This window comes from Triturus cristatus, chromosome 10 (assembly GCF_964204655.1).
Source record: "Triturus cristatus chromosome 10, aTriCri1.1, whole genome shotgun sequence".
Lineage (NCBI taxonomy): Eukaryota > Metazoa > Chordata > Amphibia > Caudata > Salamandridae > Triturus > Triturus cristatus.
The window spans coordinates 51,410,444-51,430,260 of record NC_140593.1 but is presented as its reverse complement, the minus strand read 5'-3'; the positions used below and the strand labels follow the sequence as shown (position 1 = coordinate 51,430,260).

The 19,817-nt window shown below is 52.3% G+C and overlaps 1 protein-coding gene across 1 annotated transcript in view; it reads right to left on the bottom strand.

Annotated features, from left to right (window-relative positions):
* Positions 1-19,817, bottom strand: part of LOC146788813 (uncharacterized) — a 147,825-nt gene that overhangs the window by 62,751 nt on the left and 65,257 nt on the right. The window contains exons 4-5 of the mRNA XM_085630973.1: positions 11,893-11,992; positions 3,254-3,402 (exon numbers count right to left, since the gene is read on the bottom strand). Coding sequence (XP_085487099.1) covers positions 3,254-3,402; positions 11,893-11,992 — 249 coding nt within the window. The remainder of the gene's footprint in view (positions 1-3,253; positions 3,403-11,892; positions 11,993-19,817) is intronic.

Here is a 19,817-nt window from a genome sequence, read left to right as displayed (position 1 = left end):
GGACAGGTGGTCTGCATGAGGTCCCACAGCTGGGAGTCTATCAGGGGCCCTACCCTGCCTTCCCTTACCTCTAGGGATGACGACCATGCTGGCAGAAGGACAGGTGGTCTGCATGAGGCCCTACAGCTGAGGTTTACCAGAGGCTCTGCCCTGCCTTCTCTCAACTCTGAGGATGACTGTGCTGGCAGAGGATGGACAGATGGTCTGCATGAGTGAATAAGTTGTGACAAGGTAGCTCACTCGCAAAGCATCTTTTAAAACTACCGGTCATGGATGCCCTCTACAAGGGGTCTCATGCACGGTGCGATGAACTGGCAGAGTTCTTTTCTAATCATATTCAGAATATCTACAATTCTTTCCCCCCGTCTCCTCTATTAATCTGCCGCTTATGGAGGACTTTGTGCCCGGTGATCATTCTCTCAAGGAAATTCCCTTGATGGATATGGACACTCTAGTAAACATCTCTGCCTCGGTAAAATCCGGCTCTCCCAGTGACCCGGAATCCCCTCAATTTCTAAGTAAGGCAGGGGAAGTAGTCCTCCCGGTGTTACTATAGCTGATTAACTCCTCGATCTTGACCGGACTAGTACTGCCACTGTGGAAACACGCCATGGTGAAGGCGCTATTGAAGAAACCCAGCCTTAACCCCGACATTCTTGATAATTACCGCCCTATTTCCCTCCTTCCTGGGATCAGTAAAATGCTAGAAAAGCATATTAATTGTTATTTCTACCTTCCTCAAATCTCACAATGTACTGCACCCCTCACAAACTGGATTCCACCCCAACATAGGACCGAAACTGCTTTACTGGCAGTGGTATAAAAGTCCAAAAAGATTATCGACCAAGGTGGTTCGACAGCTATCATCCTTTTGGACCTCAGTGCCGCCTTCAACACTGTCAACTATGACATATTGATTCACAGACTGAGGAATGTTGGATTAGAAGATGGTGTTATCACCTGGTTGTAGTCCTTCCTTGAGGACAGGACCTTCCAAGTCTTTGAAGGAGACAACATTTCAAAACGTATCCCACTTAACTGTGGCGCCCCTCAGGGCTCGTCCCTGAGCCCGACGCTGTTTAATGTTTATATGAGCCTCCTGGCACAGATTGTCCTCCCCTTCGGGATTGAAATTGTCACCTACGCCGATGACACCAAATTAGTGGTGGCCTTAAATCACCCAGAAGATACCTCCCCCTGCCTAGTCCCCTGCACGGAAAGAGTTGCTAAATGGATGAAATCCTACTTTCTCAAATTGAATGGAGACAAGACGGAGCTTATGCTGCTGGGTAATTCACCCATTTTTGACATTGGATCAGAATGGCCAAGCTGCCTCGCATCCCTGCCCATGCCCAAAAACCAGATCAAAAGTCTCGGCATAAGGCTAGATCGGTCACTCGCATTTGATAATCAGGTGACAAAACTGGCCGCTTCCTGCTATGGCAGTCTACGAATGCTCTGCAAAGTCCTCCTGTTCCTTCCCTTTTCAGCAAGGAGACTCATGGTCCAAGCCTTGATCCTCTCCCGCCTCGACTACGGAAACGCTCTGTATCTAGGAGCCCCAGGGGCTACCAGAAGCGAATTGCAAGTTATTTAGAACTGCACAGTACGTATGCTTCTTAAGATTCCCAACAGCCACTCTACAAGACCTGCCCTGAAGACCTTGCACTGGCTCCAGATTATGGAAAGAATAAAATTCAAGTCCTTGTGTATTGCTCATAAGTCCTTCTGGAAGAAAGGCCCTCCCATCATCTCCCCCTATCATCCTAACAGATGCCTCCGATCAGCCAACCTCTTCTTAGCCTCGGTCCCCAAAATCAAAAGGATGAGCAGTGGTGGCCGGTCCTTCCATTACACTGCTGCCAAGCTGTGGAACGCTCTCCCCCCTCCATCTACGTTTAGAACCTAACCTCCTGTCCCTCTGTAAACATTTGAAAACATGCTTTTTTCAAAATCCCACCTACTAAGCTGCTGTGATCTGTCTGATACCTCTGCTAGCACTGGGATGCCTAGGGGTAGCCATGCGCTCTACAAATACTCATAACAATAACCACACAGGACTCACAGCTGGAGGTCTGTCAGAGGCTCTACGCTTCCTTCCCTCACTCCTGGGGATGGCCGTGCTGGCAGAGGAAGGACAGGTGGTCTGCATGAGGTGCCACAGCTGGGGGTCTATCAGATGCCCTACCTTGTCTTCCATCACCCCTAGGGATGACCATGCTGGCAGAAGAAGGACAGGTGGTCTGCATGAGGCCCCACAGTTGAGGGTTTACCAGAGGCCCTGCCCTGCCTTCTCTCAAGTCTGAGGATGACTGTGCTGGCAGAGGATGGACAGGTGGATTGCATGAGGTCCCACAGCTGGGGGTCTGTCAGAGTCCATACATTTCCTTCTCTCACCTCTGAGGATGACCATGGTAGCATAGGAAGGACAGGTGGTCTACATGAGGTCAAACATCTGGGGGTCTGTCCGAGGCACTACCCTGTGTTCCCTCACCTGTGGGGATGACTGTGTTGACAGAGGATGGACAGGTGGAATGCAAGAGGCTCCACAGCTGGAGGTCTATCAGAGGCTCTATGCTTCCTTACCTCACCCCTGGGGATGGCCATGGTGGCAGAGGGAGGACAGGTGGTCTGCATGAGGTCCTACAGCTGGGGATCTATTTGAGGCCCTACCCTTCCTTCCCTCACCTCTGGGGATGACTGTGATGGCCAAAGATGGACAGGTGGTCTGCATGATGGTCAAGCAGAGGCTTACCCTGCCTTCCCTCGCCTCTGGGGATGACTGTGCTGGCAGTGGAAGGACAGGGGGACTGCATGAGTCCCCACAGCTGGAGGTATGACAGAGGCTCACCCTGCCTTCCCTCACCACTGGGGATTACCATGCTGGCAGAGGAAGGACAGGTGGTCTGCATGAGGTTCCATATCTTGGATTCTGTCAGAGGATCTACGCTTCCATCCCTCACCTCTTGGGAGGAATGTGCTGGCAGAGGAAGGACAGGTGGTCTGCATGAGGTCCCACAGCTGGAGGTCTAATAGAGGCTCACCCAGCCTTCCCTCACCTCTGGGGATGGCCACGTACACAGAGGATGGACAGGTGGTCTGCATGAGGTCCCACAGCTGAGCGTCTAACAGAGCCCCTACCTTGTCTTCCCTCACCTCGGGGAATGACTGTGCTGGCAGAGGCTGGACAGGTGATCTGCATGAGGTCCCACAGCTGAGGGTCTAACAGAGCCCCTACCTTGTCTTCCCTCACCTCGGGGAATGACTGTGCTGGCAGAGGCTGGACAGGTGATCTGCATGAGGTCCCACAGCTGGGGGTCTATCAGAGACCTTGCAGGCTCCAGCTGCCGCAGGCTTGAGATCCACAGCACCATCTGACTTCTCTGGGGCTCGGACTTGGATCTAGAAATACAACATGAAACTTGGTCAGGCAGAATACCTTTAACCCCGACAGGCTCTCTGCTCTAGGACTACAAGCGGTGGAAGGCAGGGACGGCTGACCAGTCAACACCCTCCATGCTGGTGCTGTGATTTAGTTGTAACTCTTTTTTATTAGGAATATTAGCAGTTTCATTGTACATACATTTATAGCTCTGACATCTGATGCTTTGTAAACTAGTATGCATAAGCAGGTTTATGATACATTCAGCTCTAGCATGACCCGCTTTAGTCCTCCGCTGATCCCGTGGTATGTGAGTCCGTGCACGTGCATCGATGGGCTGCAACTGAACTTGAGGAGGTTGAAACTTGCCCCCCATAACATTTGAACCATGAACCCCCCCCCCGCCTTTTGCCCCCTCCCCCCACTGGTATGCAGAATCCCACTATCCCCTGTGACTCCTGTGTGGAGAGAGTGAGCCCCAAACTGTTACTGTGTCTCACGAATGCTACCTGTACCTGTTAAGCGCAGGAAACGAAGGTACCTTGGACATGTAATCTCATTGAATTCAGAGGACAGCAGGGTCAACAGCGGTTTCCAGACCTAAAACCTGAGCCACAAACCCGTGAGTGTGGCCTGTATGAGTTCCATCCCTAAAGTGTACCACAATTTATAGAGCCACCCCGTATGGGTGGGCACTGTTGGTGTACGCCAATGCGTAAGTATGTTTTGGAGTTCCGCCACTAACGCCAGGCCCATCTGTCTTCCTTTGCGTGACTTCAGTGGGAATGTGAGGGGGTTGGGCAACCCCAGCACCACATAACTCGGAAATCTCGGAATCTGTGTCTCAAATTGCTTGTCAACCTTGTCCAAGATTTGAGGCCAGTAATCAGAAAGAGCAGGGCATTCCCACAACAGGTGCAGCAGCGTTCCCCTCGCCCCTGCATCCCTGCCAGCAAGTAGGACTACAGTCCGGATTCCCTTTGTTGATGCGTATTGGCGTCAAGTGCCAATACGTAGCTATTTTAAAGGTGGTTTCCTTACCGGCGGTGTTCCTTGTTGTGTGTTTGGCCCTGTAATAGATCTCTCCCCATTCTTTTTTCGAGAGGTCCCTGCCTAGTTCCTTCGCCCATCGCCTCTGACTGGGGGTAGACTCATCGGGGGCCAGCGTATGTAGCATATTGTATAGTTCTGAGATCAACTTTTTGTCCGATGTCTTTGTGATCAGCCATTTTTCGTATTTCGTCATCTTTCTGCTTATATGGGGGAATGTGTCAGGGTGTAGGAGCCAGTGTCTCATCTGTATGTAGTGATACCTTTCTGTCTCGGGTAGTGCGCAAGACTGTCTCAATTGCGTAAAGGGAATGATCCCCTCCAGTTCAAAGAGGTGTCCCGCCACCTTGCATTGCGAGCTCTGCCAAACCTTGAAGTCTGTGGCCGCCATTCCCAGGGAGAATTCCCTATTCTCCAGCAGAGGCGTCAGTGGAGATGGGAATGACGTGAGTTTTTTTCTTCGTGGCGACCGCCTCCCACGTGTCTAGCACCGCCCTCTTAATCGGAGATCCCTGTATTGCCTGCGGCCTGTCTGCTTTTTTTAGAAAAGGTACCTTCCACAAGGACATCCGGGCAAGGGCCCTGTTCTGAAACAGCCACCGTTTCTCTGATTCCTCCGGCTCCATTCCACTAAGTACCGCATCTGAGTGGCCCTGTAATACTCCTCCAGGTTCGGGATCCCCAAACCACCCTCCTCCGCTCTTAAGTATCCCAGTTCCCTACGCATACGGGGCTGCGCCCTTGCCCTGACAAAATGGAGCATTTCTTTCTGGAGTGTCCTAAGTGTCCCCGGCGGGGGTTTGACCGAGATCATTTGAAACAAATACAACGCCTTTGGTAGAACCAACATCTTAATTGCAGCCACACGGCCCATTAGTGATAGCTGGTGGCGCTTCCATGTCTGTAAGTAAAGTGAGGAATCAACTTCATTATCTGGATCCCTGCAAATCGGTCTGTCTTCCTCTGTGAATCTGACTGTGCACCTGTCAAATGCAGGATCTGTGACTTCCCTACGTTGATTTTGAAGCCAGAGACCTCACCAAAGGCCTCTAGTTCCTTTAGAAACTCCGGGACTGACCGTTCTGGATTTTCTAGCAAGGCCAAGATATCGTCAGCGTAGAGATTTATGGTGTGTCTTTCCCCGCCGAATAGTATACCCGTTATGGCCGGATTGTCTTATATCTTTTGTGCTAGTGGCTCAATGTAGAGGGCAAACAGGAGGGGGGACAGCTGGAACCCCTGCCTGGTGCACCTCTGAATGGGAAAGGGGTGAGACATTGTCCCGTTAACTTTGATGGAGGCCGAGGGGAGGCTGTAGCAACTAGTTATCCAGGCCCTAAAACGATCCCCGAGCCCAAAGTGAATCAGCGTGCGCTCTAGAAAGGTCCAATACACCCGATCGAATGCTTTCTCTGTGTCAACTGTCAACAACAGTGCATCCATATTCATGCGATGGGCCTTGTCTATGAGGTGAAGGACGTGTTTCGTATTCTATCCTCCATGGTGATTTTGGATGAAGCCCGCTTGGTCTGGCTCAATAATCCCAGGCATCATCGGACCCAGTCTTGCTGCTAAAATGCCCGTGAACAATTTGAGGTCTACATTGAGTAGAGACACCGGGCGGTAAGAGCTGCATTTCTTCCTATCTTTCCCTGGTTTGGGGAGAACTACGATATCCGCCGCCAGCATATCCACAGGGATCGAGCCCAGGCCCTCAAAAGAGTTGAACAGGCGCATCAGCATCGGCATCAGCACCAGCAGGTGGCAAAAGGACTAATAAAAGCCCCCTGAAAAACCTTCAGCCACGAACACTGTTATTTGAATTAGGACTTACTGTTCACCTATTTGAAATTGTTGAGTTAGTGGGAATATCTTGACTTGAAATAATATATTTGTATGATCTTATCGCTACTATCTTCCAACTATCTATAATACATGGTTTACTACATACTGTATACTATCTTTATCATCTTCTCCCTAGTCCACCTTTCCTATTTCTTCCTTTCCAGGTTTTATGAGTACCTCAACTATTGTATCTTTTGATATCTGTATTATCCTTTTCATATTTAAAAATCTGAGAAGGTAACATTTCATAGTAATTTATTGTGTGGCCATAATTTGATTTGTTTATACTCCCTTTTTTATGTATTGTTTATAAACTGACATGTACTTCTCAATAAACATATACCAAAAAAAGAAAAACCTTCAGGCGCCGGGGATTTAAGAGGTTTAAGTCGGGAAATCGCCCCTATCACCTCCTCAATCCGAATCGGGGTGTCAAGCTGTGCTGCCTGATCCTGTATTAAAGCGGCCGTGTGTATCTCCTGTAAGTGGGATGCCTGTAGTCTATCCGAAGTATTTTCCTTGGCATAGAGGTCTGCATAGAAGTCCCTAAACACCTGAGCTATGTTCTCGTTTTCTGTGTGGCTCACTCCCCCGGCATCCTCTATGGACTGCACTCGCATCTGTTGGTGCCTTGCTCTCAATTTACTTGCTAGCATGCGTCCTGTTTTGTCCCCTCCGCTGTAATATGAGTGTTTGAGTCTCAAGAGCCACATATTCAGCTCTGTCGATGTCCAGCCCTGCCAGGTGCTTCCAGACTCTAGGCGTTCCTGTCCAGCTATGCACTCGCTCTAGCTCTAACACCTGTGCGGAAAGCTCTGCTCTCTTCTCCTTATGGTCTTTGACCTCCGCTGCAGAGATCGAAATCCGTTCCCCCCTCACCACCGCCTTCAAAGCTCCCCATACATTTATATCCGGGTGTAGGAGAGTAGGGTCTGCTTTCTATGTTCACCCCCACTTTTTGCTTTTGCTTTACTGGTTTTCGACTTAGATGTGGCTGTGGGCCTGCTAATCAGACCCACAGCCCTGCTGTTCTCTCTCTAAATTGATACTATGTACTTTAGGTGCATAACCCATTTGGATAGGATCACCTTATTGGCCCCTGTACAGTGTACCTTAGGTACCCAGGGCATAGGTGTACCCTAGGCCTACCAGGGGCTGCAGCATGTATTATGCCACCCCTGGCCTGGCCTTCCATTATGACACAACTGGCTGATCACTCAGCTGGGGCAAGGTCGTGTAATCACCCCTTGCTTAGGTGTAGTATTCCTATACCTAACTTACATATAGACACGTGTACCTATCAGCCACTCCTATGGCAGGCCTTAACAATCCTGGAGGCAGAGTGCTTGGTAACATGTGAGATGGTGTTCTAGCATGAGCTGAGCCTGTCTGCAGCTTTCGGAACCATGTCCTTATGGCTGTTCTATGATATAGCCTACCATATACTCTTAAAGTGCCTTATAATCTTAAACGGTTATGGTAACTATGGTTTGGCTTTATCAAAACATGTTGTGTAAGGTGTCTAACACTTTGGAATAATACCCCCATCCCATTTCTGGGGATGAGGATATTATCCCTCCCTTCTAGAGGGAGAAGACATGTGGTAACCTACTTACCCGGTTAAAGTTAACCAGAGCCCCAGCATCACAAAATGGATGCTGCTGCCACAGACACGAGTCTGACCTCCTGCTGCTGGGAGTGATCCTGGCAAGGGAGGCTTGGACAATAGGTTTCCTGCCTTGGGAGGTGCGAGCACCACCCCAGACAGGCCTTAGTGTATTGGGGCAGGGAGGGATGAATGAAACGAGACACTGCCTGGGGCACACATGGTGTCCCATGCATAGTCCAGTTCAAACCGGTGCTGGGGCTCTCCAGCCCCAGTCCTGGCGCGAAACTGGACAAAGGGAAGGGGGTGTAACCACCCCCCTCCCAGGTCCCACCCATAAGGCGTGACCTAGCAGGTAACCCAGCCCCCCAGATTTGGATAAGAGTGGTAGCTGGGCCCCAGGAGATTAGATTATCCTGAACCTACAACTTGAACAGAAACTCTGGACCTTCGACATTCGACGAAAGAAGAAGACTGAAGAATCTCCCTTGTGGCCAAGGAGTGTCTACCCTGTGCAAACAGGCACCATCAAGAGACTACCCTTTGCTTTGCTGAAGTTCTACGAGGGACCGACTGCAGAGCCCGACCAGAGCCTTGACTTCCAGACTTCTCCGACCCTGATCCACATCCACAGCCGAGCTGAGATTCCGTGGAGGCGACGAGAGACGTGGGACCGGCTACCTGGGAAAAGTGGCGAGTATCTTCCAGCGCAGCTTCTGAGGCACCCTCAAAGTTATACACCGGGGATTGAGAAGCCCCAACCCCAAGCACCATCTGCACCGAAGATCAGCCCCCCACACTCCACGAGTCCTGCGTGGGGCCCTTCTGCATTTTCCTGCTTGCCGCGCCTGTCCGGTTGCTTGCCCGTTGGCTAGTGCCCTTTGTGACGACGCATCCAGAAATCTTCACTGCTGGTTTGGCTCCTCCAGACTGGCTCCTGCTTCCCTGCAAAAGAGAAGCACCCCAGACCTTCCTGGTCTGCACCAGAAGCAAGTCCTCCGTTCTTCGTGGGTTCGGCTTGCCAAGGCTTGGTGAGTCCTAGTCCAACTTCGACGCCGCCGACAGCAAGAGCCTTCGTGGGACAGCTCGCCTCCTGGTCCTGGTCGTCCTCGATGTTCCCTGGTCCTCGTGGCTGCAGCGACAAGCTTCACCTTCACCTGCAATCTTCACGACATCGCCTGGTTCCTTCCTGGTTCCACAAGGTCACTGGCTAGTGACCTTGACTCTGTCCCTTCTGCTTGCAGGTCTCCTCTCTTCTAATCCCAGCCTTGGGATCCACCGGACACTCTTCACTGACTGCCTGTCAGCAACTTTCCTTCAGGCATCCATAGAAATCCACGACGAAACCCGACGCAAGTTCACACCTATGCACCCGCAGTCCGTGGGCTAGGTAACTTGGGTACTTCGGTGCTCACAAGGGTAGTGACTATCCTAGGGTCTAGTTTCCGAGTCTCGACTCTCTAGCTGCTTCAGAAGTGTCCTTAAACTGTTAATTGCTAACAACTACTATTTCTATCGACTTTTACGCATTACGCGTGAGTGTTTCCACTCTGCACCTGAATCCCGTGGGCCTCCCACTTCCTAACTATTGCTAGTACAGTGTAGCCCCAGCGATTCCCTAGGCCTAGGCCTATCCTATTTCCGTGACAGTGGTCCTTATACCACTTACTTAGTATATGGTTTGCGTGGCCCCTAGGGCCTAACTGTATTACTTACCTGTGTGACTTAATGTATGCTTAAATAAGACTGTGTTGTACTTACCTCTAATCTCATAAAGAGTGCTGAGGGTTTGACTAGAATAAATACACTTTATTTTATATATATCTGTTGTGGTTTCCTTTCATTTGGTATTCAAGGGATTATATATGGTATCACAGCTGGCTTCACATGCCATTCAGAGTTTAGCCTAAGACTGCTCTTGTCCATGCTACCACTAGGATAGCTGGTCTATAAGGTTGACTTTACAACCAATCACCATAAGGGTTGTTTGGACTGATATAAGGTGTACACTAGAACTAGTGACATCATACATCAGGCCAACTTCTCACACCGGGGAATCGTTTAACTCCAGGTACCTCGTTATGCACTGCGTAAGCTGTGTCTTCACCGATTCCTTGTGAAGCATTGTCTCTCGTAGCCGCCAGCTCCCGTGTTTACCCGGCTGTGGTGGTATGTGTAGCGAGACCTCCATTGCATCATGATCAGACAACGCCGCTGGGACTATGTCTACTTCGCCCGTCATTATGCGTATTTCTTCCATACCTAGCATGTGGTCTAGGCAGGCATATGTCTTGTATGTGTGAGTAATATTAAAATTGCGACCTGTGGGGGTGCACTGTTCTCCACAGATCGACGAGGCCTAAAGAATGGAGCCACTGTCTGCCCTCAAGTGAGACCTCCCCCGACTGCGAGTATCGACTACCCGACCTGTCTATTGCTTCCTCCATGACAAAATTTAGGTTCCCCCCCAAGATCATCTTGCATTCTTGTCTGTTCATGGTCCTCCGTGAGAGCTGATTTCAGGGACCGTTCCTGGCCTGAGTTGGGTGCATAGATAAAGCCTATCAGTACCTTCTGTCCCCCAATCTGGAATACATAAGCCAAGAGGCGCCCTTTGACCTCAGCCGCCTTTTCCCCACTGTCCCCCTAAATCGCTTAGGCACTAGGATCACTACCCCCGCCTTTTTGTGCGGACCAGATGAAAAAAACTGGTGTGGGAAAACGCGGGATCTCAGTCTATGCCAGTCCTTATTGAGGAGATGCGTTTCCTGCAGCAGGCATATATCTGCTTCAGAGCTTTCATGGTAGGAAAGGATAGACCTCCGTTTAAAGGGATTATTAAGGCCTCATACATTGAGTGTGAGGATTTTCATTGTGGACCCTGACATGAGGCTCTATGTAATGTGTAGCTGTGGTGGTCTTTGATTCCGCCCATTTGACCCCCTTCCCCTCGATGTTCCCCCCGTTCAGTGTCCAAGGCCTCCAATAGTTCCATTTGGCTCCCACCGCCCTTCTCTCCCCTCCGTGCCCACTCTCCTGAGCCTATGGCCGCTCCTCCTAGCGTCTAGGATCTGCATACCAGTGTCCCACCTTCCCCTCCCTAACCCCAACTGAGTTCCCTTTTGTGCCCCAAATTGTCCAGGGTCCGCCTAAAAATTCTGCGTACCCTTGGTGTGAAAAACAGTAAAGAGCATTGTGTGGCAAGAATCCCCAGCCTCCCTGCTCCCAACAGTTGACTCCGCCACCCATCCCGCCCTGTAAATGCCACTTATCTGCCCCTCAATTAGCCAGCTAGTCTCCGTGAGGGGAGGTCCCTCATGATAGCGTCTCCAAAACTGACTGCCATTCTTGCACCATTGCCATGGGGTCGGGTTTCAGTGTGCGTTAGGTCCGTCTTCTGCCATCGGTCTACTTTGCTTTGGAGTTTGATTTACCAGTTTAGTTAAGTCCAGAGTCCTGACTAAGCCTGGGCAGAGTTCACAGAGTTTTGTGTACGTGGAGCTCCGCAAGCAGCGGAGTGTTTTAGATAAATGCCGTTTCGCGGTGATTTTCAGTGCCAGATGCCTGTCCGCACTGTGCAATCATCACAAGCGTAACCATGCACAGCGCAAGCCGGCGCTGCTTCCTTTCTGCCAGATTTTTACTAGAGCTGCAGCTTTTTCAACGCGAACCGAGAATTTCTCAATGTGAGTGGTCGCGAACATACACTACCACTCGCCATTAGAAATCTGACCACCCGCGTTGAGAAATCTCACTGGGAGTTTGATTTTCGATGCTCGCGCTCTCCAACTTGATGTTGACGATCGCAAATTATGAAAAATCTTGCCGGGAGGGGGATTTTCCTAGCTCGTGCTCGCCAACTTGACGTTGACGAACGTGAGCAAGGAAAAAAACTCTGCTCTGAGAGTTTTTGGTAACTCCACGAGCTCTGCATAACGCGGAGTGCAGAAAACTCCTGACACCCTGTTTATGGAGTCAACAGTGATGTAGCGTTGCCATAAACACCTACCTGTGCAATCTCCTTACTGCGTTGGGCCAAGAAGAGGATGCTGTCAGCACGTACCCTGCATCTGATGGGATCCCGCAGACCCCTCCAGTCCTCAGCATGTCTTCAAGAGAAAAGAAAATTCTTGTCAATCGGGAAAAACCTGGGTGATCCACCAGTTTACATTCCAATTGCCAGCTTTCAGCAAAATCTAGGAAAAGCAAGCAGGCGCCAGACCTTCAGGAAGAGTAGTATTGCTGCCAGTGTTGGGAACAAAAAGAGTTTACAGTCAGCTGTGATAAATTGTATCTGAAAGAAACACGTTAGTTAGATTCCTCACCTTAGAATATCCCCAGGCGTCAGACCGGATCCGGAAGATTTTTCGTCAGCAATACCCCTTGCGCGTCGCTAGGCGTCGTCTGCGGCTCCGCGTCCGGCGTCGTGCGCCGGAATGACGTCGTCGGAGTACTTAGACGCCGCCCTCGCGCGCTAAGGTCAGTTCTTTTTTCCGCGCCAGTAAGCGCAGATCCAGGAGAGCTACCCCTTTTAGTCTTTTTTGACTAAGTTTTTTGATCCTTTTTGATCTTGTCTCGACTCCGGTGCCGGTAGGATGCCTGGTTTCAAAGCCTGTGCTGACTGTAACCGCTTGATGTCGGTTACGGATCATTACCGCCAGTGCCTTTACTGTTTGTTCCTCGACCACGACGCGGAGTCGTGTTCGGACTGCAAGGCCCTGACCTCGAAGGCTAGACGGGAGCGGTCCCGTAAGCTCCTCGAGATTCGCCACTCGGCTCCGCGCCCCTCTCGATCCCGGTCCAGGAGGAGGTCCAAGGATCGGTCGCGGAGCCGCAGCCGACGTCATCATCGCTCGTCTGGCTCCAAGTCTTCGGGTAAGTCGAAGCACTCCAAGAAGTCCAAGAGGCGACACTGCTCTTCGGACTCCCCTCGCCGGTCGCGCGACTCGGCCGAGGCCTTCCTCTCGGCCATGAGGAGCCTGGCTCCGCCGTCGACGCCCGCTGGCGCGCCTTCGGGCCCCGCGGACCCGACTGGGCAACTTGCATGCCGGCGGCTCCGTCGCCGGCTCCGGCCACGACGCCGCAGGTTCCCGAGGGACTCGTCCCCGCCGACACCGGTCGACCTCGTCACGCCTCCTCCGCCGGCGTCGACACCGGTTCCACCTCCGACGCCGGCTCCGCTCGGCGTCGAGCCCCAGTTCAGCCCCGCTTCGGATTCGGCGCCGTTGCGGCGTCGATGGACGACGCGTACGGCGCCGTTAGAGACACATTATGTCTATCGTCCGGCTCCGCTCCTTCCTCCTGTTTACCAGGAATCGGATGACGGGGGCGAATGGGAGGGGTCCGAGGATCCTATGGCCGTTCAGGCTCAGCTGTCACAGGACTGGGCAGATGAACTGGGGGAGGCCAGTGGTCTGGATACCTCACCAGACACTGGATTCATCTCTCCTCCGACTGTGGCTTCGGAGGAGGGTGCTGCTTTCTCTGAGGTGGCCGCAGCCCTTGGGCTTGAGCTGCCTGTCGTGGCTGTGAGGACTAACGTCCTCACTGAGGTGCTTCAGTCTGCAGCAAGCTCCACTGAGCCTCTGCTGCAATTCAATGAGGCCCTCATTGACGTTCTGTAGGGCACCTGGTCCAAGCCCTCCACAGTTCCTCCTGTGGACAGGAACGTCGCCAGGCGCCACCGCCCTGCTCCGGGCGACCCCAGTTTTCTGTCCCAACACCCCACCCCCGAGAGCCTGGTTATCCAGGCTTCTACCTCCCAATCCTCCTTCCCGACCGCTCCGCCGGACCGGGATTCCAAGAGACTGGAACAGTTTGGCAAAAAGCTGTTCTCCTCCCTTAGTTTGGGTCTGCGGTCCTTGAACACCGCCTGTCTTTTGGACCGTTATTCCCACTCTCTGTGGGATACGGTGGAGGACGTGCTGCCCCTGTGCCCGGAGGAGGCCCAGACACAACTTACCCAGACTCTGGCCGATGGGAGGGATGCAGCACGACATGCAATCCGATGTGGGCTTGACACTACGGACTCGCTGGGTAGGGCGATTTCTACCACGGTGGCGCTTAGACATCACGCCTGGCTGCGGTCCACGTCTTTTTCGGGGGATGTCCAGAGCACTCTCATGGACATGCCCTTTGATGGCACTCGCCTTTTTGGTGAGAAAGCGGACAGTGCGCTGAATCGCTTTAAGGACTCCCGGGCTACGGCCAAGTCCTTGGGCCTCTCAGCCCTGCGGTCGCAATCTTCCGCCTTTCGCCCCTTTCGTGGCCAAGGAAGGGGTGCCTCCTCACGTCCGCCTAGCCACCAGCTGCCGAACCAACCTGCGCGCGGTCGCGGCCGTGGTTTCCGCCGAGACGGTTCTGGAGGACGACGCGGTCAGCCCACATCCACCCCGGCAGCATCCGCCTCCAAGCCTTCCTAGTCCGAGCTTTCCGGCCCATTCCTCGCCAGTGGGCGGCAGAGTTCGCCATCACCTGCTCCACTGGCGTACCATCACTTCGGACAGGTGGGTGCTGCAAATCGTCTGAAGGGGCTACTCCCTCCCCTTCGAGACGACCCCTCCAGCCATGCCACCGCAGCACCACCGTATCTCGGAGGATCATTTGAATCTTCTGCGAAAGGAAGTTTCGGCCCTCTTGGCCAAAGAGGCCGTTGAGCGCGTTCCGAGCCCAGAAGTAGGTCGTGGTTGTTATTCCCACTACTTTCTGGTTCCCAAGAAGGGCAAAGGGGGCCTACGCCCTATCTTGGACCTCAGGAACGTCAATGCCTTCCTCCGGAAGGAACGGTTCAAAATGTTGACTTTGGCTCAGGTTCTAACGGCCCTCGACCCTGGAGACTGGATGGTAGCGTTGGACTTGCAGGACGCATATTTCCACATCCCCGTCCTGCCGGCCCACCGGCGTTACCTGCGGTTCACGGTGGGCCAGGAGCATTTTCAGTTCACCGTGCTCCCCTTCGGCCTCACCAGTGCCCCTCGGGTGTTCACGAAAGTGATGGCGGTGGTCGCAGCTCATCTGCGCAGATCAGGGGTTCCAGTCTTCCCCTATCTCGACGACTGGTTGTTGAAGGCGGGCTCGCCCCAGGCAGTCGTCTCCCACCTCCAGACTACGGCGGATCTCCTGCATTTGCTGGGGTTTTCCATCAATGTGCCGAAGTCACACCTGAGTCCCTCTCAGAAGCTCCTCTTCATCGGAGCGGTTCTCGATTCGGCGCAGTTCCGGGTCTATCCGCCGGAACAGCGGGTCCGGGATATTCAGGCCCTGATTCCCATCTTTCGGCCTCTATCCTGGGTTTCGGTCAGGCTAGTGTTGCGGCTTCTGGGGCTGATGGCTTCCTGCATCCTACTAGTGCATCACGCCAGGCGGCGCATGCGGGCTCTGCAGTGGGACCTGAAGTTTCAGTGGGCCCAGCATCGCGGCAACCTGTCCGACCATGTCTTGATCTCGGAGGGCACTGCACAGCAATTGCAGTGGTGGCTCACGGACCGCGATTGGGTCACGGGCAAGAGCCTCTCCCTTCCCCAACCGGAGCATGTCGTAGTGACGGATGCGTCCCTCCTGGGATGGGGTGGTCATATGGGAGAGGCGGAGATCAGAGGCCTCTGGTCTCCGGCGGAGTCTCGCCTCCACATCAACCTGTTGGAGTTGAGAGCGATCCGACTTGCACTGAAAGCCTTCCTTCCCTCTGTCAGGGGAAGTGTCGTGCAGGTATTCACGGACAACACCCCCGCCATGTGGTATTGCAACAAACAGGGCGGGGTGGGGTCGTGGACCCTTTGTCAGGAGGCTCTGCGCCTCTGGACGTGGCTGGAACACCAGGGCGTCACCCTAGTGGTTCAACATCTGGCGGGCTCTCTGAACGCCAGAGCAGACGAACTCAGCCGCCGGTGCATGATGGATCACGAATGGCGTCTGAACTCCGAAGTGGCGCAAGGTCTCTTTCAGCAGTTGGGAGAGCCTTGGTTAGATCTATTCGCCACCGAAGAGAACGCGCAATGTCAGCAGTTCTGCGCATTGGAATTTCCAAGGCGGCACTCGCTCGGCGACGCTTTTCATCACGAGTGGAGTTGCGGTCTGTTGTACGCCTTTCCTCCTATACCACTTCTGCCCACAGTGCTGAAGAAGATCAGGCACAACCGGGCCCAAGTCATCTTGGTGGCCCCGGATTGGGCACGAAGGTACTGGTATCCCGAGCTACTCAGTATGTTGACCGATCCTCCGATACGTCTGCCCCTTCGGGAGGATCTTCTGTCGCAGCAGCAGGGGACGGTCCTACACCCGAACCTGTCCAGCCTCCACCTCCATGCGTGGAGATTGAGCGGCAGCAGTTGATGCCATTTGACTTGCCTCCTGAAGTCTGTGATATCATTCTGGCAGCCAGGCGTCCCTCCACAAAGACGGTATACGCCTGCCGGTGGAACAAATTTGTGGCATGGTGCACAGCAAAGGCTGTGGATCCCCTTTCCGCCCCTCTTTCTGAGGTTCTCCTCTTTCTTCTTTCTTTGGCCCGGCAGGGCTCTGCCCTGGGCACCCTGAAAGGTTATCTTGCTGCCATCTCTGCCTTTTGCGGCTTCCTGATCAGCCTTCTTTTTTCAAGTCCCCTGTAGTTACACGCTTTCTGAAGGGCATTACTCACACGTTCCCTTCTGTCCCTTTTGTAATGCCTCAGTGGGACTTGAATCTTGTTCTCACATTTCTGATGTGCGCTCCTTTTGAGCCTCTTCACAATTGTCCTCTTCGTCTGCTGACGCTTAAGACTGCTTTTCTGGTAGCCATCACCTCGGCTAGACGGGTGAGTGAGCTCCAGGCTTTATCTTCAAAGCCTCCTTTTCTCTCTGTTCATCCGGACAAGGTTGTCCTTCGGCCTCGTCCCTCCTTTCTTCCGAAAGTGGTGACTCCATTTCATCTTGGGCAGTCTGTCACCTTGCCCACCTTCTTTCCGCCTCCGCATCCTTCCAAAGAGGAAGAGAGGCTCCACCGTCTGGACCCAAAACGTGCGCTCTCCTTTTATCTGGACCGCACAAAGCAGTTCCGGGTGGACGACCAACTTTTCGTTGGATACGTGGGTGCTAAGAAGGGGAAAGCTGTGCACAAACGGACCATCTCTTGGTGGGTCGTTTTGTGCATCAAAATTTGTTACTCCTTGGCAAAAAAGGATCCTCCTGTTGGGCTGCGCGCCCATTCTACTCGGGCCACGGCCCACTGCTTTGGGACGGGGTGTCCCTTTGCAGGACATCTGTCAGGCGGCAACGTGGGCTTCGCTACACACGTTTGCCAGGCATTATTGCCTTGACAGCCAAGTCCGGAGGGATGGCTTCTTTGGCCGTTCTGTCCTCCAGGACTTTCTGGTGTGATCTTGGTTCGCAGACCCACCACCGGGGTAGGTATTGCTTGGGTATCTATTCTAAGGTTAGGAATCTAACTAACGTGTTTCTTTCAGATGAACAAGTTACTTACCTTCGGAAACGATGTGTCTGTAAGAAACATTAGTTAGTTAGAGTCCTCACCGACCCACCCATCCTCCCCGTTCTGCGAACTGACATCTAGGGTTAAGGTTATCCTTTTCATGCCCCTAGATTTTATTTTTGGCACCAGTGTCGGTCTTTGCATGGCTCTGCGTTCCTGGCGCGGAAAGCTATGTACAAGAACTGACGTCAGCGCGCGAGGGCGGCGTCTAAGTACTCTGACGACGTCATTCCGGCGCCCGACGACGGACGCGGAGCCGCAGACGACGCCTAGCGACGCGCAAGGGGTATTGCTGACGAAAAATCTTCCGGATCCAGTCTGACGCCTGGGGATATTCTAAGGTGAGGAATCTAACTAACTAATGTTTCTTACAGATACATCGTTACCGAAGGTAAGTAACTTGTTCATCTAGTCTGATACCCTTTACCCACCTCAGAGGTTGGACAGTGTCCATCCAATATTGCATTACCGCTATTCTAAATTGTGTTTATAAACCCCACACCTCTCTGCATACACCTGGGACATGTATCCGGGTGGGTCTGGTATATCTTACATATCGTCGTGTAGGTGATAGGTAAGTGCGATGTAACACATCGAAATGACCAAACATAGATCTGGCATTGCTAGAACCCTCCTTTATCAATGTGCAGGCCTGATTCCAGTCCCCATCAGACAGTGGCATTAAGAGGTACTTCTCCCTTTTAGGCCTAGTGGGCAATGCAACTTGAACTCTGTTTCTTTTCAAGGCCTCCTAGAGGTGGGACACCAACTGCCTGGGCGAGCCCACATCCAACATTACTTCTAACACGCGTGTCCTTAAGCGCAGTGGTGAAACATGGCCCAATATCTCCTGCTGTTTTGGCCAGTTTAGCAAACTGCAGGAATTACCCCATCCCCACCCCAAATGTCTCTTGTGCCTCTTCAAAGGTAATACAGCTATCACCTAGAGAAATACCCCCCAATCTCTTACAACCCCCTCTCTCCATTCACTATTTGACTTAACTTTTCTGATTTTTAAAAACAGCTGCAGCCACCATATTGGAAGCTCCCTAGAGAAGAACGATTTGTGTATTACCATCTTCATTGTGGTCTCCAATGCTCATGATACCTGGTGCCCTATATAGGAGCGATATTGATCTTGTCGGACACCTGCCATCAATCTCACGGGTAGATCCCCCGCTCCGGGAACCCCTGCAAGCAAACTTTGTCCCAGTTGCCTCCGTCAGCACTCCATCAGCATGCTGAAAAACCTCCTCCAAATAGTACAGCCCCAGATCAGGAAGGCCAAGACCTCCATCAGCTACATCCAGCTCTAAAATCCCCAACCTACTTCGCTTACCTGCCCATACTGAGACAATCAAAATACTGTCTGTTTCTTTAAGCGTGTGTTTGTGGAGCAGGCATTGTGAGTTGAGGACAAGCAGCAAGAAAGAATACTATTTTGCCACTGAGATCCTGCCCGCCTCTGAAAGTGTCAGTTCATTCCAAAATCCAACTGAAGCTGTCCTCCCCATCAACACTCTACCCAACGGTATTGTTTAGCTGCAGTGTGCGGTACCTGCATCCACAGGTATCCGAATTTCTTCTGTTTTACCCTGATTCCCATGTTCTGTAGGTGCTCCGGGTCTCGTATGTCCAGCCCTGCAAGAGGGAATACCAGAGACTTCTCCTGGTTGACATGGAGACCAGAGGCTCTGCAAAACCAGTGCAGTTCCACCAATAACGTCGGCACTGAGGTCTGTGGTTGTTGCATATTTACAAGAGTGTCATCCACATACAACAAGACAACATGTTCCAAGTCCCCAACACAAACACTCCATTGGCCCATCAATGCCTGAAGATGGATCAACAAGGGCTTCATTGCAAGAGCTAATAGGAGGGGGGAGAGTGGGCAGCCCTGCCTTCAACCCCTTTCGCCAGCCCACCCGTCTAATATATAACCGCCTGACCTGACCCTAGCTGTAGGACCCGAACATAGCATGGAAACCCAGTTGATAAAACCTGGGCTGAATCCCATTCGCTACAATACCTCCCAAAGATACCCCCAATCCACTGTATCAAATGCCTTTTCAATATTTAGGGCAACCAGCACCCCCTCTAAGTCCATGCTCCGAGTGGCATGCATTAAATGTGTGAACCGACGGACAGTCATGAGAGTGCTTCCCTCCGGGATGAAGCTACTCTCATCTTCATGGACCAAGGCATTAACCAACCCTGCAGCCTGTTGGCCATTACTTTTGACAGGACTTTGACATTCACGTTGATCACTGACAACAGTGTATAGGAGCCTAATTGAATAAGATCCCTGTCTGGCTCGGGCAGCGTGACTATAAGCGCCTCTTGCATTGATCTTGGCAATTTTGCTCTTGATTCTTTCCTCCTGGAAAACCTGTAACAACCCATCTGTGAATGTTGTCATGTGCATCTGTTAAAATTGAGGCAGAAGAACTTTCATAATTAATAATCATA